This window comes from Ornithodoros turicata, chromosome 6, assembly GCF_037126465.1.
Source record: "Ornithodoros turicata isolate Travis chromosome 6, ASM3712646v1, whole genome shotgun sequence".
Taxonomy (NCBI): domain Eukaryota; kingdom Metazoa; phylum Arthropoda; class Arachnida; order Ixodida; family Argasidae; genus Ornithodoros; species Ornithodoros turicata.
Window position 1 is genome coordinate 174,641 of NC_088206.1, and position 24,632 is coordinate 199,272.

The 24,632-nt window shown below is 44.0% G+C and overlaps 1 protein-coding gene across 1 annotated transcript in view; it reads right to left on the reverse strand.

The window, feature by feature from the left end:
- The window catches only part of LOC135398739 (E3 ubiquitin-protein ligase MIB1-like), a 116,841-nt gene that overhangs the window by 85,300 nt on the left and 6,909 nt on the right, over positions 1-24,632 (reverse strand). Inside the window, exons 6-12 of the mRNA XM_064630128.1 lie at positions 23,576-23,652; positions 21,361-21,520; positions 20,840-20,984; positions 17,932-18,065; positions 13,714-13,821; positions 12,356-12,553; positions 3,905-4,056 (exon numbers count right to left, since the gene is read on the reverse strand). Coding sequence (XP_064486198.1) covers positions 3,905-4,056; positions 12,356-12,553; positions 13,714-13,821; positions 17,932-18,065; positions 20,840-20,984; positions 21,361-21,520; positions 23,576-23,652 — 974 coding nt within the window. The remainder of the gene's footprint in view (positions 1-3,904; positions 4,057-12,355; positions 12,554-13,713; positions 13,822-17,931; positions 18,066-20,839; positions 20,985-21,360; positions 21,521-23,575; positions 23,653-24,632) is intronic.

Here is a 24,632-nt window from a genome sequence, read left to right on the forward strand (position 1 = left end):
GACCTTTCTTCAAGACCCTTGTTTTGAAGCAATCAGGTGGACGTGCTGTAGGGATTACTAGTGACTTATGTGTTGACTAACTAATTAAATTACTTTATGTAGACACAGATCTCTTGTGCGGTTTCACCTAACTTCATAGCCGTACTAAAAGCTCAATATTTCAACTTGTGGCAATACGAAATATATGCCATTATTTGCGCTTATTGCACTTAAAGCGCGTGTTGTTGCCTCCATATCTTACATCAGTCTCTGATAAGGCCATTGGTTGTCATGTACTATCGTTCCAAATAATACATGAAAGACATCTGCTTGCAGACTGACTAGTGTGGCTTTGTTGAAATCTAAACACTCAAAGCACACGGAACGATACTGACTTGTTCATGTCTCTCACATCATGTATGTGACTCAACTGACTAGTTTGATGGAATTGAAATCTGAGCTAAATACATAAAGCACACATAAGCTATATTCACTTGTACGTGTATCTGATCTGACACGTCTATCATGTATCTGACTCAACTGAAAGTCTCAAACTAACATGTTTACAGCAAACACATTTTAGTGTAGAGAGCCTATGCTCACGGTACAAAAACATTTCTACTACACTGGTAATAGAAAAAGCTGGCTCACAGGATTGAACAAAATCAACTACGATGGCAAGACACTGAAAATCCTAGACGACCCGACACACTTTGAGAAAGTTACACATGATCTGATGCCGAAATCGGAGCGCTCCCTCGTCGACCACCTTCGTAATTTCAAGAAAAAAGGCTGTCTGGATGAAGAAACCTATCGCCGCTTGTTCTCCTCAGATGGCTCCATCCCTAGACTGTACGGCCTCTCTAAAGTGCACAAGCCCGAATGCTCGCTACGTCCGATTGTGTCATCCATTGGATCACCAACTTACAACTTTTCAAGGTGCCTTGTTGAACTGATATCACCTGTAACCGGCAATAACAACATGACCGTCCGTAATTCTCGTGAGTTCATACAACTAGTACGCGATCAAGTTATCAGTGAATAAGACATCATGGTGTCTTTTCGCTTTTCACTAACGTCCCTGTCGCAACTGTGGTTGAAGTCGCCGAAACACGATTGCGTAAGGACTCCTCCCTCCCATCATGTACATCATTGACGGTGGAGGACATGATCATCTTACTACGTTTTTGTCTGAAACAATCATACTTGATGTTCAAAGGACAGGCATACCAACAGATCGAAGGCTGCCCGATGGGCAGTCCAGTGTCAGTGACCATGGCTAATTTAATCGTGGAACACGTGGAAGAAAAAGCGCTACAAAAAATGTCTTTCCCGGTCAAGTTCTACCGGCGGTACGTGGACGACACCTTTGTCATTTTCAACCAGAATCGCGTACAGGACCTCCACTCTGTATTGAACAGCGTGGAGCCTTCAATCCGTTTCACGTATGAGGTGGAACAGAACAATGTGCTTCCTTTCCTGGAAGTTAGTGTGCGCCGAGCCGAAGCTGGACACATCGAGACAACCGCACATCGTAAACCCTGTGACACAGGCAATTTCTTACACTTCACTTCCCACCATCCTTCCGAACTTAAACGAAGCGTGATAAACACGTTTCGACCCCTGAACTTGGCGCCTCAGAAGAAAAAACTGTCCAACAGTTACTCACAAAACGTGGTTATCCGCCACATTTTATTAAAAACACACAGAAACGAATAGAAGAGAAAAAGCAACCGAGAGAAGGCACTTCCAAACAAGGGGTTGTTACAATTCCCTATGTCAGCGGTATGGCCGAAAGCATCTGCCGAGCTCTTCTCCCATTGGGAATTTGGACCACCTTTAAACCCCACGTCAGATTGCGTGACCTCCTCACCAAACCCAAAGACAAAATCTCCCTGGAATCCCAAAGCGGCATCGTGTACAAGTTAGACTGCCGCGACTGCGACATAATGTACATTGGGGAGACCGTCCGTAAACGCAGCACCCAGTTTAAGGAACACCGGTGAGACGTCGAAAGAGCGGCAAACGCAACAAAGCTAAAGACGGAACTCGTTGACCACTGCTGGAGAACGGGACCCGCTTTCAACTTTGACAACGGTGGGGGCCATGAAAATACCTAGAATCGTGGCACATACAAAGAGAGCCTACCGCCTGCAACGCCAACCGTGGCCCACTTCCCGACGTATACAAAGACTTAATTGGTTTTCGGTCACTCATACCCTCCCGAGGGTGCACCGATGATGTCTCCCAAATGGGAGACGAAACGTCCGATTAAATTGGTTATTTTGTTATGTTAAGTTGGTGGTAGTTTTTTCCATCTCGCATTTCAAAGTATGTGCACATTTAAAAGTTCTGTAAGAAATGGGCTGGCATAAAACAATGACCGCCTCCAATTAAAAGGCTGAATGGTCAAGGTTAGCTAATAAGTCATGTGGTACTTACACTCTTTTGCGAGGAATATCCTACTAGTCATATAACCCACTCGCAAAAACAGCATCTGCGCTGCTGTTATAGCTTTTTATAAAAAAAATCTGTATTGAGTAAAGACAAATACCCTAGTATCTATTGATATTATAAAACTCCTTGACACGATTTTCGCGTGTAGACATTGGAAAGGTGACGGAAAGGTGCTTTGGGGGGGATTTGGGGTTGCTGAGAATAAATTTGAAGTCAATTTTCAACAACAAATGCCAAGAAGGCTTCACGCAAAAACTTGCAACCCTCTAGGCCGTGAAATTTATAAAATCTTTTCTCTCCAGGGCCAAAGCATGAGGAAGTTACAGACAGTCTATCATCTCGGAGTAGAAGATGCAGGAGTAGCCGCTCACACTCAGGCAGCATTCAAAGATTCTACACTAGCTGCTTCTAAGCAGTTTCTCCCTTCAAACAACGTATCTCAGGATACCGGCTTAGCGCATGCAAAACAGAAGCGTAACTGTACGAATAAGAGACGTGGCTACTGTCCACTGACTAGACACGCGCTAAACGACCAGAGGGGCTCAGCTGGAGGCTTGCCTTCGCTTTTAACAGCGGAAGCGGATGTTTGGTGTAGAAGTCAACGCAAATTCCTGATATTTTGCGAAAATGAGCAGAAAGTAGCAGGGTTGGCCCCATGGCGCAGTTAGGCACAATTGGAGCAACAACCACATCACTGCATGCTGCACTATTAGGTACAGTCGTTTATTATGATATTCGAATAACGATAACTCCGACATTACGATCAAATAGCCGGTTCCCGCCAGCTTACCCAATGAAGTACATGTAAACAAGACATCGATATAACGACCACCGTGAAAGTGTTTGCTTGCGTATAGCGATCAGAAATCAGTGGCCGGTAAAACACGTGAAAACAGAGAAGCAAGACTCAATTTTTTCACTGAAAACAAATTAAGGTGGCATCTTCAACAGCGTTATCCTCCGTGAGCATCAAAGTGAGAACGCGGTGCGTTTATTTGCACATACCAGTTATGCCGTCACTATTTGATGAGATAATTGTAATAGTAGCCGATTCTGAGTCATTTTCACATGTCAAAGGCGTCCCTAAGTTGTTGTTAAGTGGAGGTGCTTCAGGGAGCCCACTTTCAGGATTTGGTGGCAGACTGGACAAACGTCGATTTCAAGAGGGATTTGATTTGACACAAAAAATCTGGATTAAAAATGATTTGACTTGCCGATGCGAATTTAACCCGGGCTTAATTTGGATTTAATTGTCATTGGTAAATTCCACTGGTCATTGGTAAAAATTTGATTGGAATCTTATTCGTGCCATCAAATTAACATCAGTGTACAGCTAACAAGCATTTCAGATGAATGTGCTACAGTATGTATGGATCTCACTAATACAGTTTCATTCGAAAACCAGTGACAGATGGTTGATTTTAGACATCGTAGAAACACCAATTCAACTCATAAGAGACCAGCATACCTTGGGTTCCCACGCAGTGCTGCATGATGAAGAGCATTGAATCCATTGTTGTTGGTGAGGATGATGTCAGCACCATGGTCCAGCAGAATGGTTAACATGTCATCCCTCTTTTTGCTGATGGCATCATGCAAAGGTGTGTCCCCTTCACAATCCTAAAATAAGAGATTCCCCAATGTTCAGACAACTGATCTAAAATAGACGTAAAAAATTACAAGCCACTAACTCTAACATGTGTTTGTTGCCAAGTGTTAGAGCACATTATTTATAAACACGTATCTGCATTTCTTGATAGACACAAGTTAATTTACAAATTTCAACATTTCAACAAGTTTCAACGCCCCAGGAGGAATATAAGGAATAATAATAAAGAATTTGTATTAATGTATTGGCTTAGCATAAGGCATACATGCCTATATGCACACGTACAGTAAAATGATCTTTACGATGAAACAATGTGCTCTTCTCATGAGGCAAGCTGAAAACTGTAAACACAACTTGGACTTGAAAAATCTTTTATGGACAGTGAACACCTGTGCTGGCATTGTAAGTGAAGGTGAAACAAAGAGAATGGAAGTAAAGGGCAATGAAATTGTCAGAATGTGGGTTATTAATGAGCACCTATCAGAAGGAAAACAAATGTAGCAAGTGCTCTCTTCTTGCACTGACAATGCCTTCCGCATTTGTAAAGTTTCACTGTTTCACACCGCACGGTTTCACTGTGGCTCTCACGGGTGACGTCATGTGTGAGACCATCGTACCTGACAGTAGTGCATAGTTTGGAACATTCTCATTCATTACCCAATTGTATTTACTCGCATAATTTGTGCACTTTTTCTCCCCCAAAAGTCTGAAAAGTTGTGGATGCATAAATTGAGTGGGAACGTTCGTTATGATACTCAAACGACTCACAACTTCAAAATCTTAGTATGACGGTCATATAGGCTCTCGGTAGAACCGATATTGACGTTATCACTGCATTGTACGAGCACGAAAGCAGTACCCAAATACTGCGCAACCACAGACGGTCGGGAGGCAAAATGCCGGTCCACTACCGTTCATATACCGGTGAAATACATCAAGACGCTGCTGGAAGATGCCGCTAGTCGCATTTGACAACTGAAAGGACATTATGTTTGCCAACTTTGTCATGTTGTGCTGTAAGGTTTGTCATAGCATGTTTGCCCAGCATTTCTTTCCACGTTTCGTAGTTCAAGTGACAGTATTGTCCATCATGTCAGTGGACCATGACCCGGAAGTATGCACAAATCAAACGAAAGCACTGCAATAACTTCAGTAGCCCTGATGGCCTTGCGAAAAGCAATTGCCACGGTTGCTGAGACGCGCGTGCCAGATATCTGCGCGCAGAAAACGCGGGTGCGCTAATTACGCGATTTTTTGTTTTCTTGGCATTTTTAAACTAGTGGTGCGCAAATTATGTGATGGCGCAAAATATATGAGTAAATATGTCGAAGGGTGACGTGTACCTTGGAGCAGTTGGAAGCGCTTTTACTCAGGCAGCACCCCAATGTGAGTCTCAGGCTGGACAAATATAGGCTATCTCGGATTCCCAATGCTGACCCAATTGCAACCCTGCCCATGCAAAGTTTAATATGGGCAGCCAATATTCAGCTCCAGTACTGCCAATGTACACCCCATATTGCCAAGGTATCATCTCAATATTAGCGTCACAATGGCACCATATTGGGTAAATTTGATGTTCAATATAGGCCCAGACGCCCAGTCAAGGCACTGCTCGCAACACTGTTGTCTCGAATTGCCTGCTGGCAGTTCCGCAGCCCGTATTACTTTCGTCGTGCCTGAAAGTGTTGTGCCAATATTGCATTTGAAAGTGGATCATATACCAGGCAGCACACCAATATCGACCCAATGTGGGCTGCGCAGTTCGCCAACATATCGGCCCCATATGGGCTGCCAATATTGGTCCCCCGAATTTTGCCGATTCTTCAGTGATAATGCCGATGATGAGTCCGTGTAATAATAATGCATTATCCGGTATAATATCCACCACTAAAAGCGATATTACTTTGTTCGCTTTTTTTTCGTGCTTATCTAACTGGTCCACGTTGCGTTGCGTTACAAAAACAATACTACATCGCCGTAAAAACAAAGAACAGGTGCAGTGCCCGTCCAGGTAGTCCCAGAGAACTACACATACGAAACATCCCTCAGAAACGTTCACTGGGATCTCAGTACTATATGACTAGGGTTTCGAGTTTTCAGAGTTTTCATTTTGGATAATTCTGAGGATGTTTATCGGACTTTTCAACCTTTCCGAAATTCAGAGTATTTTGGAGCAGTCATCGCAGAAACAACGCAAGGAAAGAAGTGCAAGAGTGAATGAGACCACACGATATAGCGCAATGATATTTTACTACCCAGAGCTATTGATGTACAAACAAGCGTATTTGCACAAATTGTGAATGCTGCCCAGGCTCAAAATGAGTAGCAGAACTGTTCTGTGCCAAACTAGCCTAGTGCACGGTGTCAAGTAGAGTCACGAGCGTCGAGGATGCATAAAAGAGATGGGACAAGTGTGTGTTTACTATCCTCCTTTTGGGCCATTCATGCGTCCCACAACCACTTCTGACACTTTTTTTTTTTGGTTGTGGATCAGTTTGAAGTCGAAAAGTAGGTGTGGAAGAAGGGGGACAAAGGAAGAAGGAAACGGGAAAAACCGTAAGGCCGTCACGTGGGCCTTGGAAAAATTGGAGTTTATCGGATAAATCCGATTTTTTACAAAAGACATCGGAGGGGGTTTATCGGATACATTCGAAAAGTCAGACACCTATATATGACCCAAAAACTCACAACCCGCTCCTAGAGTACAAAGGAGTGAAACATCGTGATGGTGACGGACATACGACTCAGCATCTCACACTGAGTCTACAGTAACTTCAAGGCACCTAGCGTTACAGAACGGATATCCCTTTCTATCAGACATTGCATTTTTTATAAAGATGGCACAAATCCAGAATTTCTCGAATCCAAGGAAGGTTCTGCGAATCTCGAATCTTTCGAATCCTTTCTTTAAAGAGAGTTTAAAAAGCAATGGAAGAAACTCTTCTACTGCAAAGTGTTTTGAAGCAGAATTTGATATCTTTGTTTAATAAAAAAACAAATTTCGGGAGAAAACAATCAACCCAGTCAGCACAAATTGTTGCAGTGACATTGCGCCAATATTGCCACGCAATATTGATGTAATGTTGCTAATGGCCGCTTTCGTTATGCTCCAACGATGTTATTGAAACGACACTGCTAAAGACCGCCTTCGTTATTTTGCAACATTATTACAGAAACAACATCTAAAAAATGTGATATTGCAATGTTGATGCAACACTGCCAATGACCAGTTATTTTACCGGAGGAGCCTGCCAGTCTTGGTGATATATGTGCACGTGAACACAGTATGCTTGCATATTCAGTAATCGTCCTGCTCCTGGGCAGACTTCAGGGGAATGGTGCAGACAGCACAGTCAGGATTCGAACCTATGTTACCTCCCAGTCTTTGCACGGGAGGCGATCATTCTAACCGCCATACCACGCGAGGGCTCAAAGGCTGTGGTCACACTGATGCTATAAAAGGACGCCATATCGAGGGTGCATCCGCAGTGTTGTCCCAGAATATGTCTTTCACAGTCTGAATTAATTATCTCCATAACGGTCACACTAATTGTAATGTTACCTCACTGCAGCATGTGAAACATTGCCTGAACAACATAATCGTAATGTGTCTAAAATGCATTGTCTCAAAATGCTGCACCAACATTGAACTAGAGGCATTGTGGTAACATTCCATTTGTGCATGAAACGTAGCCGCAACATTTGAACACGTCATCAAAAACAAACTGATAAATGACGGGTGAACATCACGGGAAGTTCCTAAGATTTCATTCATTGTTTATTGGTGGAAATTACAGAAAGAACAAGATTGTGCAAATATTGTGTTACTGGAGCACTCTGAGCAAGTACCTCGGAACATTGCAGCAATCTGTTTGTTTGGATGTTGCTGCAATGTTTCAGACGTTGCCTAGTGGTAACATTTCTAAGCTGCGACGTTTCCTCAACGTACCATGTGAAACATTGCTCTCACGAGAGAATCACACTGTTAGCTGTACACATCCTTCAAAATACAGCAGAGATGTTGATATAATGATGGTGCTGCAACGCTAAGATTAGGTCGCTGATGCACTGTTTTGTGACCAATGCTATTGCAACATTGCATTAAAATTGATTGCCAAACACCACATCAGCAATGTAACTGCGACATTTGTAACACACGCACATTGCTTCGGAAACACAATCTCACTGTTAGCTCTACGCATATTTTAAAATACGGCAAAAACATTGACATAAAGATATTGCACAAACGTTGAATTTTACTTTGCTGACTAAGCGTTTTGGAAGAAACATCGCATTGACCCTGCTTGCAAAACATTGCATCAACAGTGTAAATACCACATTACCCGAGTCTCAGTTGTCTTGAGATGTAAACCCCTAATTATTATTACATTACCCGAGTGTAATTCGCATTGCTTCAGTGACATCATTGCAATGTTAGCTTTACGCGACCTTTGAGGCATATCATGAACACTGAAGCAAGTATGCTACAACGACAAATGTGGGCATGGAACGTCGCTGCAACACTTCAATGTTGAGGTAACACTGATGCAACACATTTGCAATGCTGTCTGGGCATATACGTCTTCCTAAGTGTAACTTATTTAACACGTTGTTCATCGACTACAGGAAATACATAAAGTCAGGAGTTTGCATTCCTTCCAGAAAACTAAGAAACAATTAAAGCGAAACCGTGTTACTTTTAAACTTGTAATATCTGAGCTTTATGTTGCGGTTTTGTCGCCACCGGCTAAGCAGGCTTGGAGGCGCAGATTTTAAAAGAGAAACAAACAAACATGGATGTTGGATTCGAAAGATTCAATTCGCAGTTTTGGGCAATGGGATTCGCGAATCCCTGCCTAGGATTTGTGGATTCACATCCATAGTTTTTTACTTGACCTGAAGGTTGCATTGTCATTAGAGACTATAACCACCAACATTTTTGCTCAAATGAAACGATCGATCCGAGTACCGCGCCTGCGTATTACAAGTTGTAGGACGGGCGATTTCGCAGAGACAATCACACGCTCTGAGTCGTTTCGCTTTATTCCGCAGCTACGACCGATTGGCATCGCGAAGCAAGATGATGGCTGTTTGCATCAGCTATACTAGCTCTACCAGCTGAGTTACAGTGCTTGTTACAGTGGGATTGCAAGATGTTGACTGTTTCGAACAATGTGTATCGTCTGGGGGAAGGTCTTGGATGTAACGACGTATTGAGTAGGGTATTTCACACGCTACAACGTCCAATCTTGCCGTGCTGCCGGGGCATTTTGTACAAGTACCCAACACGGGTTTGTCCCATTTTCCGCATTTTCAGCCAATATGGGGAGCACATGGGCAATATGGGGCCCATACTGCCGACATTTCCCCCATATTGGTTCAAACTTTGCCATATGGGCCCATATTGCCAAGTTTGAGCCAATATTGGGTGTTAGAAAGAGAACCAGACAGGTCCGTCCGCTTTGCTGATTGTGTGGTGAATAACGATGTGTCACCGCGTGCTCAGCTGTATTTTTTTATAAACAACAGAACAAAACAATGATGGCTACGAGTGTCAGCCGGTATGAACACAGCACACCATACCCCCCTTCACGCCGGCTGATAGGCCCACCCACGTGAACAAGTCATCCGGTTGGAAAAATTCCAGGAGGATGAACCCCTGCTCTCTCTCCCCACCTTTTATGAACCCCGCAGAACCGTCGTCTGTGGTGCCAAGCGCGCCGCGTCGGAATGAGAAACGCTCTCGAAAAGTTTGCAATTCGACATTTGCTTGCAAATCTTTGCTGTAAAGGTCGTGAATTTTGCCCTACCAACTTCAAAATCACTTCATTATTTCGGTACATTCGTTATAAATGTCCGAAGTGTACATTGAATCCTATGGGTGCCTGACCAGACCGCAAAAAACGTTCGCTATAACGACCTTTTCGTTATAAAGGCGTTCATTGCAAAGGGCTGTATTGCCATCAACGTCAGTCAATATCGTTTGTAGCTCCCTTTCTTAAGTGATTCCAAGTCCAAAACCTATGGCACATAAAATGTTCTTGCCACACGGCACGTCAATAAGGTCAATTCAAAACGGGTCCCATATTGGACCCATATCACTAGTGCTCAGCTAATATTGGCCCAACTTGTGTGCTTCTTGTGATATTATTTGTTCTACGGCTATATGTAAACAATAGTAGCAGTTTTCAGCCAATATTCGTTGGTCGATGGCTATATATGTAGATCATATCACCCACTTTCATCCAATACTATTTGTTCTATGGCAAAATGTAGACCATATTACCACTTTTCAGCCAAAATTCGTGGGCCCGTGGCTATATTTTGACCATGTTGCCCATTTTCGGCAACGGCTGCGGGTCCCATAGAGGTGATGTATAAGAACGTCAAAAATTTCGGACGACGTGCAGCTCCGTCACTCGGTATTTCAGACTCTGTTTGCCCAACCCGCGAATTTCTCTCATGGGGTGATGGAAAACACTGGTATCATCTGAAATTCGTATCAAAAGAAATCAACCAACTAAAATATTGAGGCAAAAAAATAGGCAGTGATGATTGTTGATTTCCCATTCCTCTGAGTTGAAGAGGTCTGTCGTAGCGCTTTTGCGTCTTCGTTTTCGGCCAACGGGCCCAGCACGTGCTGTCCGCCCGCGAGTCGCGCGACAGCGCTGTAAAGCGAGCTTCACCTAAAGCACGCATGCGTTAGGTGAAGCCGACTTGCGGACTTGATGACGGCGGTGCCTCTGTCAGTGTACTTACAGTGACGAAATGTCGCTTCGGGAAATAGAAGCTGATGTTATCAGGCAGAGCTGGAGGAGCGTTAGGAAAGCATCGACAAATTTTTCCAGCCTACTAGGGCTTAGTAAAGTTTATTTTGAAGCGAAATTCGTTTTTTCTGACTGCTCGATTATTCGGACTCTTGCGCAATCCCCGCCGAGTCCGAAAAATTGGACAGTGACTGTATTATGATTCACTATCGAGAACAAGTCACTAAGTCCTAGAAGGAAGGGGGCATTTATGTTACGATGATGTCACTGCTGGACACTCGAATTATTTCCAACTTACTACAGCCAAACTCCGTTACAACGAATGCTTTTATAACGAAAAGATCTTTATAGCGAAAATTTTTCGCGGTCTGGTCAGCACCCCATTGGGCACAATGTATATTTCCATCCTTTATAGCAAATTCCTTTACAATGAAACTACTGAAATACCAAATTTAATTTCCGGTCCGATCAGCAAAACGCACAACCCATACAACAAAGTTTTAGAAGCAACTGCCTCACATCATATGGTGATGAGCCGCGTAATGTCCTTTGGTCCCCTTTGTGCCTCAGCCACGCACCTGGTTTCCGGCTTACGCGGGGGTTTTGTGAACGGATTAGCAGAGGACACGAGCGGAGGTCATGTGCTTCCAGTGTCTTCTGAGTCACTACTGGAGTCACTACACATATAAATAGAAAAAAGAAGAGAATCCACAAAGGGATTCATGTTCCTTTGGTATTGTGACTTATAGCATACTGATCCAAAGGGTAAGAAGCTGACCAGTGCTTATAAAGCAACTGCTGATACAGCGTTGTCACTGTAAGATTTCGTCAGTCGTCCGCGATTGCTACAAAAGAAGGTCCCATGAAACGAAGACAGTTTTACCTCAAGGAGAAGAACGCGGTTGACACTGGAAGAAAATACGACGTAGCCAAGGAGTTTGCCATCAGTGCATCTACGCCGTCAACATTCCTGAAAGATCGGGCGAAGCTTGAAAGGGAATACGGCAACCGCAGAGGTGCACCATCACAGAAGAGAATGCTAACTTGGAGGATGTCGACAAGGCGGTGTACAAGTGGTTTCTCGAGGTGCGATCTCAGGACATACCAATCTCTGGACCAATGTTGTGCGCGAAAGCGAGAGATTTTGCGTGCATATATGGAATCGAGGACAGGTTCAGGGGATCCGATGGATGGCGAAGACAATTTCGTGCTCGGCACGACATTGTCTTCGGAGGATTCGCCGGCGAAGAAAAGTCCGCTCCACAAGATAGATTGGAGAAAGTAAGAAATTGCGGAAGTGCTTTCCGAGTACGACCCGGAGAACGTGTTTAACGCAGATGAAACTGCATTGTCCTTCAAACTGCTGCCCGAACGGACGATGTATGCTGGGTCATGTTTGTTATTTGCACAAATGCACCACATCTGTAAGGACTACTGCATTAAATCAGTTCAGTACAGATCTACATTCCACTTACATACGTAATCAGAACTCACTATATAGTGCCTTTAACTTACGCCAAAAGATAAAAAATGGCATGCCCACCTGCAAGCTGGGATGTGCTGTCAAATCCAGGAGAGTTTTCACCACTCCAACATGACCCTTGTTTACGGCGATGTGCAAAGGCGTTTGGCGTCTCTTGTTACGAGCGTTGAGGTCTGCTCCTGCATGAGCTAGTAGGTCCATAACACCAGGCTCGTCACCAAATGCTGTGTGATGGACTGCACGATCCCCATCTTTGTCCTGTTCAAGAGGCACAATTTTTCGATGCAATAACGGTTTTAAGTAAAAGTAATTTTTAATTGAAGCAAAACAATGTTATGTCTCTATTTGGTGGTTGCACAGTTCCAGTTTCATTTCATTTATTAAACCAGAATACAATACAAACTGGCAGCACGATATGAAGGGTTTCTCTGTGGCTAAAACCCCAACCTTTTCACACTGAGCTGAACAGGGTGAGTCTGTTTACTTTGAAGTCATTAGGAAATTAAGATTCTTCTCCAAAAATGTTGCGCAACTGCGAAGGCGTTGTGGGATAACAGCGAAATTACTAAAAGGCCTTTCTGGAAAGGTCGGCAGAAAGGAATAAATGGAGAAGATTACTGAATTGCTCCATGTGAGAATTGTGTGAGCAAGCCCTGTGTGCCCCTACGTCTCATTTGGAGGCTTTTCGGTATAAGAACGTAGGTTTTCTAAAGTAAACGTTGCTGTGCCTGAGAATTCATTTGTTTAATTGTCTCCGGTTGTTTGAGCACTAAAGGAACTCCATTAGTGTTGTAAGCTCTCCAGTTTATGCATTTTTTTCATAAAATATTTCATAGCAACGTTATGTGCTCTTCAATGTGTACATCTTCTGTCACTACCAATTAAAAGTTAGACTCGTCACACTATCCTACTACACAATACTCTGACTATGATGCCACTGCTCACACCTTTTCATTAATTTCTTTAACTGTGTGATCAAATGAACAAGTTATGCACATCTGCAGCATACAAATTTTGTTAGGAAGGACCACGATTTTTACCAGAAAGGGCACCCTGTGAATGGATCGTGGCACCGTGTGAATGGACGAATTGGACAGAGAATTGGACGAAAACAACCTGGTGTGTATATGAGGTAATGTCTGCATGCTTTTGTCGATTGCTTCTAAGTAATATGCACAATTGATTCATGAAGTAGTTGGAACAGCCAGCACATTGGGGCAACCACCTTCAACTCTACCAAGCCAAAATGACAAGCTTGTTTTCAGCCATTTTAAGCTTTTCAACCAGCGCACTGGAAGAAGGGCACACAGTGAAGTGAAAGATTACAATGCAGGCAAATGGGTCTAAGACCTGCTGAGATTGCTGAGGCTTCCCTGGACTTGTTGCAAAATTTGGGGAGCATGATAAGAGCAACGAACCTCAATCTCCACATCAGCTTTATGTCGCAACAAGATCTTGATCACTTCAATGTGGCCATTCTGGCTAGCAGCTTGAAGGGCAGTGTGACTTGCAAACACACCATTTACCTGAAAATGAACAGAAACCTAACTATGACACTTGCAAATGATACAAAACCACCATGTACTCAGGGGCACATGGTGGCACATAGTGCCAACGTACGTGTTCATGTTAAGTCTTGAACACAATGGCGTACTTTATATGCCCCATTATGCCCAAATGTTCATGTTCTATATACAGTACAATAGAATCTCTTGGAGCAAATAATATAAAATAAAATAAAAATAAGTATAATAAAAAATGACTGCCAAAGCAAAGGGTGGTCCTCCAAAGCCCAAGCAAGTGCGCAGACATTGGCAGACATGTACTATGTTCTCATAAAAAGCATTGTCACATACTGCACACTGTTAACATTAAAAGTAGTAAGGAATAAGGTCAAGAGGGTAAAATAATACACAGTCCAGCTCGTTAAAATGTCATCAAGAAAACATAGGTATTAACAAAAGAATGAAGCATGAAGTCAGAATAACTATTTAATACGTAAGCTTTCAGGCAGAGTCTGCCATTCTTTTTTTTTGTTATCGAATTCTCCTCTCTTGTGATAGAGTATACGAGGGACAGTCGGGGAAGTGCCTTAATGTTTAGGTATGACACCCTCTGGGCATTTAGAAATCCACTGTAGAGATTGCAGCATGTGCGCTCCCACTTTCGGGGATACTATATCATTGCTAGGCACAGAGAAATCATTGAGGTAAATAACATCCTCGACCATGAGAAGTGTTGTATCAGTTCACCTCCTGTTGCGCTAACTCGGAGGTGGGTCATTCCACGAGAAGTGATCCAGGAGGGTTGCTCGACCATCAGGAATTTTATGAAAAACATCGGGGTGGTTCGTGGCGGCATTGGAGAGTAAAGTACGTATTATTTCTTCAAACATCCACTCCGTTCCGCCACTAGAGGGCCCCAAAATTGGCGCCAGGAGCAAAAACCATGTTCGGCTTCGTTGCATCTCACGGACGTTCTGCAGCACTTAGAATGCTGAAAATCAGTACAGATGTTGTGTTTGTACTCCAAATTCACGAGATCCAACATAATTCATTTATCTGTAAAGGGAGCCCCGTAGGCGCTACAGCAAGCAAAGCAAAACTTGCCAAACTTTGGGTATTTTTAAACGGGTACCGCGCGTCGCAGCGAAATGACATTTTGCATGTGAGAGGTTCGGCTGCTGTTCATTCGCAGGAAAAAATATCACCGACCTGCAAAATAATCTTTACGGTGAAAAAATTCAGCGAATTTGAGAAAATCGGTGAAATATGCGCATTTCAATGCAGCATTTTGTGTCTGTGATAACAAGCTGGAACTGTGCAATTTGTGCAGAACTGTACAGATACACGTCGGGAACGTAACTACGAAAAATTACAAAAGTGTTTTTTGTTAAACAAAAGATACGATTTTTTTTCTTGGAGTATCTGTGGTGCACGCTTGGCACGCGTCGAGACTGCGACGGAGGACGGCACACGTTTGTGGTACCAGTCCAATTATTCGGGGCAGACTATAATCGTTGTTATTGATTAATATGATCATTATTCAGCGCTGACTAAATGTAACTTTGAATGATTGAGTATTCACGTCGCTGGACAGGCATAGTGATGTCTGGTCGACCGGTGGATTAATTTCACAGCGTTCTTTGATATCTGCGAAACCTCACATGGCGGACATGTATTTAGCTTCCCTTTGGGAAGACGCACGGTAAAAACGGGACACTATTGAATGTACACGCAGTGAAGTTTTAAAGATACTGAAACAAACACACCAAGTTGCTGCATACTTTACGCTTTAATATATAATGAGTGATTGGAACACCACTGAAACAGGACCTGAATTGCCTTATACTTCAAATGTGTGCTCCCTAGCCGTTGAATACCCAAAAAACACTTCTCTTCTCCGAGAAAGACGTCGGCATTGCAGCTACATCATGTACTGTGACAGAGAAGAAGCAATGATATATTCTTGTGCCAGGCACTGTAATTGCTTGCCTGTACCTAGGAGCGAGGATGTCGTGATGTGCCTGAATGTCCTCCTTTGCTAGCCAGATCAGTGTCATATTCTTCATGTTTTGTTGTGCCCATTTGTATAGGTCGAGAGGTGTCACGATTTGGCCCTCGAAGTGCCACCTACACCATCACATGGACCATTGCCATTGGATGTTGCAAAAAAATGCCAGGAACCATTGGTTCCAAAGTCTGGTTCGTGGTGAGAGAGATTTACAAAATTTTTCTTGTTCTTGTATTGTGAAGCGCCACTGTCTGTGAAGTATGAAATCCTCTTAATATAGGGAGTGTCCGCAGAAACGTCATTTGGAAAGTATGCACTGTGGAATTTTCATGCGAGAGGGAGTCGGATATCATGACGTATGACTTGTAGTTCAGGTCAGAGCCTTGCGTGTGAGCGTCACGGTAGTACGCAATAATTGGCTGTCTTGCCAGTAGAACGACTGGGGGGAATTTTGTACCAGGAAGCTGGAATTTTCTGAAAAGTCCATCATCACTATTGCTTCATCGTGTGGAAGGGTTTGCTTCAGATGTCGCAGGAAACTAGCCTGCTCTTTGGCAACAAAGTGATGCATTTTAAGGCAATCAATGTCCTTCAGAATGACATTCAAGAAGGTCGTCATATGGCAAAACCATGGTATCGAGCCTGCTATGCAGTCCAGGTACCCATTGCTTGAACTGTACATCACCTATGAGGTCATCGTCCCAGCCTATATTAGCTGCGAAATAATCGTGGAGTTTTTCAACGCCAGGACACGTATAGTGATCTTTGATGCCCAGAGCGTGCAAGACGAGCTTGACGTGATAACTGCATGAGTTCCTGGGTCTCCCGCCAGTACGCACCAAGGTTGAAAATCCGGCTTTGAGGTTGGGGTTCTCCACTTTCCACATCTGGAAGGCTTCTCGTAAATTAGAAAGCATCATTTTTTTCTGGCGTCCGTGTCTTTCTTCCCGGGAAAGTTGTGTGAAACCCGATCATCCTCATAAAAAGATATTATTCAGTACTCTACCTAACTTGGCACCCGGCTCCGAGAGAACACCTTTTTCTTGTCTTACGCGTCTTGCAGCCCGCACCATTCTTTCACTGGCACTGAAGAAGTCAGCAACTTTTGTGCGGCTCCATGAAGAAGGTGCTGTAGTAAGTATTGCCACCTGCCTGGATCGATACTTCTCCTTTTGAAATTTTATTCGCAGCTCTTGTAGAAGTGATTAGTAGTCAGCTGAGAGGTCTTCTCCTTCAAAGTCCGCATTGGGGAGACGAACGTTCAAGGAAGCTTCAAGTTTACCCTGGAGCGTCTTCCTAGCATGTTGTAACTTCTTTGTGAACGCCCGTCTTTTGGACAGGGATCGTTTCCGGGTGACGGAAGTTTCACCAACAGCTGCCAACGAAAGATTGAGAGATGCCGTTTAAGTCTTCAGCAGCTGATCCACCTGTGCCAGGAGGCGTTGGTCTTTCCATTCGTACTGGGGGTGATGCTTCAGCTAGTTTTCCTGTCACCTGGAACTTAGTTGAGGCCAAGCGCTGCACTGGCAAGCTGGTGCGTGACCACAGTCGTTCCTCTGTTGGGCTTCTTGTGGACATCCAAGGGATTCATACAGTTCTTTGAAGCAAGTAAAGACCTCTTGGTGTACATATCGTCGTCATATATCGTCAGTCACATATCGTCGCTTGCGTTTTTAAACAGGAAAAACAGGTTGGCGAGATGTAACACACGTTTTGGAAGCCACGTACTTTGCAACGAGGTTTTGTACCAGTACAAAATCCGTCCAGCACATGCAACTTCCGGTAGAGCCAGCGTCTCGGAACCGCAGATGCCATCGTAGCACGCAGCGAACCAGAAAAAAAAAAAAAAAAAAAAACTTGAGGATGAGAGAACAATGTGTAGAGGGAACAACCTCCTCTACTTCTTGCAAGCCCCTTCTGCCCCTTCAAAGTCGTGCGCATCTAACCCCCCGCAGTCAAGCAGGGGGGGTTAGGTGCGCCTGGCCTAATGCCCGGCATAGACACATATACATAGCATGCATGGCATAGATGCCTGGCACCTTCTGCTGTGGAGCAACTACAGTAAGAAATCTTTTCAGAGCTCCTCTAATGGGCAGTTATAAGTGCAAAACACAACAACTTACATCAGCGTCAGGCCGTTTGAGGATCTCCTCACATTTCTGGGCATCACCATTGGCAGCTGCTTTCACCAGTTCCTCGCTGATGTCTCCAGAGACGTGGTTCTCAAACAGTTTCTTCAGCAAAGCGCTCAAGCGCTCTGAAAATAGCAAACAAGTCACTGTGAACACAGGATGTACGGTACACTGTGGCACATAAATCCAGGGGATGTCAGGGGTAACTAAATACCGTATTTACTCGTATAATTGGCACACCTTTTCTCCCCCCAAATAGTAGGAAAAGTTGTGGTGCCCAAATTGCACGGGAACGTTCACCAAGATCCTTATGGCAAGACGCTGTGACGGTGCTGGAAGACACCACTAGATGCACTGACAACCGAAAGCACGCTATGTTCGCTAACTGTGTCATGTTGTTCTGTAAGTTCATAATGTGTTTGTCCAGCATTTCTTTCCGCGTTTTGTAGTTTGAGTGACAGTAGCGTCCATCGCGTCAGTGGACCATCATCTGAACGTGAGCACAAATCAAACAAAAGTACCGCAGTAACTTCAGTAGCAGTGACGGCGTTGCAAAAAGCCGCGTGCTAAGCGAAAAACAATTGCCGCTGTTGCTTAGACGCGCTGGGAAGATATCTCATCTGATAACACGGGCGCGCGAATTACACAGCGGCATAGCATAGAATGGGGCACTTGCGTTTGAGTCATTCTTTTACATATTCTGTTTAACAAATTTTTGTGAACAACAGTGTAGTAACAAAACAGTGAATTGCGTCAGGCCTTCAAAAAGGTGTCATTCCCTATATAAACTCGAGGAGAACATGCCTGTACTTGTTTCGTGTAGAAATTTAGCGATGTTTACGGGAACAAAAATTCTCCGTAGACCTTCTTAAGAAGTGAGTCCGCCCTAACAGTGTCACATGACTCAACAGGTCAATATGGGGTACATGTGAAAGATAAGAAACGGAAAAATTCCTCAAGGTTGTTGCCCCCACTTGACGAAATATAGGTTGCATACTGTCTCTGACTCAACACGGGCACAACAGCACCATACTTTGTGGTGGACCTTGGTTACAAAAAGGCCCGCCAGGAGTCCCCTAATCCCTCCATTCATCCATCCGGATAAGTGAAGGTGCATGTTGGGTATTTTCTTCTGCAGTTCCTGGAAACTCTTGTCCGGATCCGGAAACTGAAGCCCGGATAAACGAAAAGGCAAATTGCATGGAGTGAAATCTGTCTCATTGATTTTTGTCTAGATAGCGCAGGATAGCATGGATAAACTGAGATAGACTGTATATTGCTGGCAACTGGTTCAAACTCCAAAGTACAGCATCATGAAAGGTCACTACCAAAAAGCCCAAACTGGCATGGCCAACGCCATCCAGAGCATGGTCAACAAGAAGGACCCTCAATCTTAAAGATAACCACATACAGTTGAACCTCTCAATAATGAATGTCGATTTAATGAAATCCTCCATTTAACGAAGAAGTTCCGACGCTCATACGCGTCCCCATAGACGGCAATCTATTTTTGCGCTCAATTGAACAAAATACATTCGTTTGGTCACCTCTATTTAACAAAGTCTCTGGGAAGCACGAAGAAAAGGAGGACGAGAAACCTTCCCCTCTCTGTTGTCCTCAAATGAGTACGGTTGTCATGTGCCACAGGCACGAGTGCATAGACATGTGCACCGCCGCCGCCACCTGTAATTTTGGTTACGCAGACACCCTTTCGACATCGGCGTCAGGGCCTTTTCGCACATGTTTCCGGACACGAAAACGCGCAGTGCTGGCCTCTCGCGCAGTCTAATTTGAATCCATTTATGCCTATGAAGTAGGTTGCAGTTTTATGCTGTTATTTATTTGTTTTTGTTCGCACAGCTAATGCTGACGGTGGTAAAATGGGCATGACACAGACTCCATTCAAAGTTCCATCAGTGCAAATGTCCACGTGATATGTACCCATTTTTCACTCTTTTCGGTATTCAATAGTGGCGTACTCTCGTTCTTTCGGGAATTGTGCACCATATGAGTCCTGAGTGCAACCGAACCAACCAAGAAACGTCAATACGCGAGTGCATGGGAGAACACAGCAGAGGTCATCCAGTTCCAAAAGTAACAACAAGATCGCTTGGAGCGTTCCAAGCGATCTTGTGCATAGATTATGTACTACCTAGCATTATGTGATGAATAAAGCTTGATGCCTGTTCTATGCCAAATGGTGTTTTGCGGTACGGGCGGCGCAGGTAGTGGCGGCGGCCATCTTTGTTTCACTTGGCGTGTTCCATTTAATGAATTTCTCTAATTAACGAAACAAAGAGCCAGCACTTACAAATTTTGTTATATAGAGTACTATTATGTACTATGCACATGGTACCTGATTTCATTAGCTCAGTACACTGTACTATTTTCGGTTTCACTTAGCAAACGGATAGCGATGCATTCGCAGATGAGCGTAACAACTGAAAAAAGTCCTTTTCGCTGTTGTATTAATTCATGTTTGTTACTGCAATGTGCAAATTCAAGTGTGCAGACCACCTGAGACCCTTTTTTTTCATGACTTTGCCAGAGCCCTGCCGACGTGGTCAAGGTCTCTGAAAGCCCGCATACAGCACACGACCTGTCCTAAATAATGTGGGACACCCGGATCCGAGATCTTACCCCTCCCTGAATAGCCTAGTGGCGCCCCTAAGAGCAAGACACGTCTGGAATATCAAATATTCTATTCATAATCCAAATTCAGAATATTCGCACTCATTCAGAAGTGAGCAATTGAGCGGTTCCAAGAAATTGTCCTAGGGCATTTTGGTAATGTCCAATGGTACTGTGCAAAAAATTAAAATATGGGGGTCTGAGATATTGGTGTGCCACTGCACATGAAGCACCTTCTCAAGTCTAAGTTTACCAACAACTGTCCTACCTCCACTCGATGCACCAGCCACAGCTCCATCTGAAGCTACTTTGGTGACAGCAACAGGATTGTAGGTCCACAGCGTCCCACATACTTCAACTTTCAAGTCATTGTCATGATAGATCTGCTGAACACGGCCAATTTTTCCAAGGGTCTGCAAAAATACACAAAACAATGGAATGTGGGTTGTTTGTTATTGTTGACTGGTATTTTATTTACACCAACAGATATTTGGTCTGTTGTATTAGAAGGAATTTGAAACTTTGCAATAGTTTGTGTTGTCGTTTGCAAACAGCTGTACGGAAGAGGATAAACCAGAAAGAAGGTCGTTGATATGGATTTGGAAAAAGAATGCAAGGTCCTAAAACATTGAGCCCAACAACATTCCAGAGGTAACTCGTGCAAACGTATGATGCGAACCACTCTCTTTTGTAATCCTTTAAAATACTGTTGTCATCGTAACTTTCATAGGTTAACTCCATAACTTAAGGTTAACTCGGAGGATAATAATCTTTTTCTGATGCACTTACGGGAGTCATGGCTTCCGCCCATTCTCCATGGCCCCTCTGAAGGATTTTGATCCTTTCCAAGTCACTGCAGATCTGGACCAAATCTCCAACAGAAAATAGCTGCGTGGTTCCTGCTGAGTCCGCATTCACTCTGGTAAGAACAGCTGGGTTGAATGTCCACCTGTATGGACGGTTCAGCCAAAAGATTAGGCAGTACATATTATTAAGGCAAATATTGAATTATCGCAAATGCAGGAACATGCTCCACTTATAAGTACGTACGTCCACATCATATGAACAAGCCTCCCATGGATTCACCGAAAATTAAGACTATTAGGACACCACTAAAGTTTGTTCCATAACTTATTTTAATCTGGAAACTCTGGAGGAGGGTACGTATTTAAGGACATTCACAACAGAATCTCAGTGCATGTGATCGTGTTATGTATGTCCTTTATTCGTACTGCACAAACTATGGTAGAAGCAGGAAGAAGCACAGCAAGTGGTATGTGGTGGCACTGGCAAATGATGCAGCAAGAAGGAAGAAAACCGGTGGCAGCAGAAAGAGAAAACAAGGAACAGAGGAGAGGCTGCAAGAGAGTTCCTTGCAGATGCTGCTCAAGGAAGGAACCAGCCTCTTGCGTCATCTGTTCGAGATCTGATAGCAACTAAGTTTTTGCTCTCTATCGATCCCGAGTCGAGGACTGCTGAGAATGACTGTTGCAGAATTTTTACGCGAACCCTTTTAGTACCTGCTGCTTGGATGCAGGATATCACCCCGAGAGCAGGTGTAGGAGACATCAGTTTCCCTGACTTTTCAATGGCAGTGAGGGGACGCAAGGAAATTCTCGTTAAGACAGTGATTCGGGGCATCTGGTGACGAGGTGCTTTTTTGCAGCTCAAGCCAATCTTGAGGACAATGAAGATACATTGAAGGACACTAAAGACGAAATTGCATGTGCCATGGCTACCACAGTTTTGAGGCGTTTTTTTCACATCCACCAGGGTTTCGGCCATCTGGGAGGCAACCAGAAGTCTGTCTATCTTGTTGCCTAAAGGGTGAATGACGTGGAGCGACAACTAGCGCGATTTTCATGTTGCGCGAGACATTTCTTGTAGCGCAAAGGGCCAGCACCGCCGCTCCCTTTGTTTCCTCGCGACCATCTCTGCCAGATTTGGGTCCTGATCATCCGGCGCAACACCAGAAAGCAATGTAAAACACCAATCAGGACATACCACCAACGCAGTCCTTTAGAAAAGGTGGAGTGGTCACGATCAGTCTGTGCAATCATAGTGTCGTGCAAAGTAATGTCGGTCGACATTAGTGCATGCGTGATTGAGGAAATGCATGCACATGCACTGCTTTGGGATGTCTCCAATAGAGACTACAAAGAGCACTGCATTTCTAGTGCAAGCAAGGGTGAATCAGTCAGTGAAGCATTACTCTCAACCTTCTTTTTTCTTCTCTCTTATTGTTTCCCACCATGCACTCTGCACCGGGTGCGAGTTAGCTTACTTTAAGGCACAGAGTAACAAGACTAGGAGGTGAAACTGCCCATAGAAGCAAGCGCCGGCGCGCGACCAGAGACTGTCACGTTGGGGGAGAGAAAAAAGGCAGTTGCTGACTTTACGCGACAGATGGCACGGCGGCACTGTCTTCCATTTTGCGCTTTTACATGGCAGGCTATGGGGAAAGCAGTGCTTTTCGCGAGCCGTACGGCAGCCTCAATGGACGATGACAAGCTAATGAACGTGAACGAAGTTGGTCTTGGCCATAAAGGTCGCGCTTGTCAACTACATAGCACTTCCTGTTTAGCGAAACCAACGGAAAACAATTTCATTCTCTTGCCTCTCGGTTCTGTTGAGCAGACAACAGGAGCACGATGATCGAGTAAGCGTTTCTTCTTCTTCTTCTTTTCTAGCGTTCAATTCACGTGCTTTCACGTGGTTTAGTCACGCCGCCGGACAAGCGACAGTATCACGTGACCGCATGCTTCGGAAATTCTGCGTCCTCGTGCAACAGATGGCACGGCGGGCCGGGCCGCGCAGCGCGCGCTCCTCGTACATTCTCTGGTTGCGGGAGAGAGTGAAGTTTCATCTCCTAGTCTTCTTACTCCGTGCTTTAAGGTGATGGTATTTTATGTTGGATGCCACCAATATATCTTCCTGGTGACAGTAAACAACTACAAACAACGACATAAAATGTAAGCCTACGAGAAGGTAAAGGTAGACTCACCTGTTTGCACTGGGGTATGATACAACAATGTCGTGATCTTCATCAACACCTATGACCGTGCCAGTAGTTCCGAGGCACTGTGGAGAGACAACAATCTCACTTGCATAGGAACAAATAGCAGGCCGGTTTTACGTCAGTTCAGGCAAGGAGGTCCCATCGACCTACCAGATTTTCATTAATGTTTTATATTTATAAGCTCATCGTACATGATGATCACCAGCGGTAGAATGAAAAATTTCTACTCAACAGTTTTCGTGCAACAGAATCGAGAAAACACGGCCCTGAATTAGAGTGTTTCAGTTTTGCCGTGTTTGCACGCGTATGTCTACCGAGTTTTAAAAGATATTGTAGTGAAATTTTTTATGCTTTATTATGCCTACAGACCAGCAGTCCAAGTGCAAATTTTGGCGCGCAGGTGCAACGCTCTGTGATTATACATAGTCATTTCTGTCACTGCTTTTTGTCAATACATCACAGTGCCCTTACGTATACTAGTGTCATGTGATAATTGAAGGTTTGAGTCCTCAAGTGGTGCTCCTCCTATCACACATTTCTCAACTACTACCATGAGTGTGGCATTTGACTTGAAAACTAAAACACCACAGTTCAAACACAGCTCAGTGCAATTTTTCAGGGGCACTAAACATGTACAGAAGGTGCACTTTTCTTGTATTGCTGTTGTTGCACTGTGCTACACTGGCAATAATGATTGTTGCCCAGATATAGAACACATGAAGGTATAGGAGGTCTACAACGTTTATACAGGGTGTCCCAGCTAAATGCCAACATATCTAAAATATATATATATATATAGTATCACTTTTCCCCCCCATCGAGATGAAATCAATTGCAATATAGCATATGCTGAAGGGCACTCCTTAAGAGGGCATTAGCAAACTCCTAAGGCAATGTTTTAATTAAATTTCAATAATTAACTTTTTAATTATAAAAGCTACTAAGTTGTCCCAATGAGAACAACAGTTCCTTTCGGTGACCCCATATCGTAGCCGTTTTAAGAACAAAAATCCGTTTGGTAGATCGTCCACAAAAAATTTGT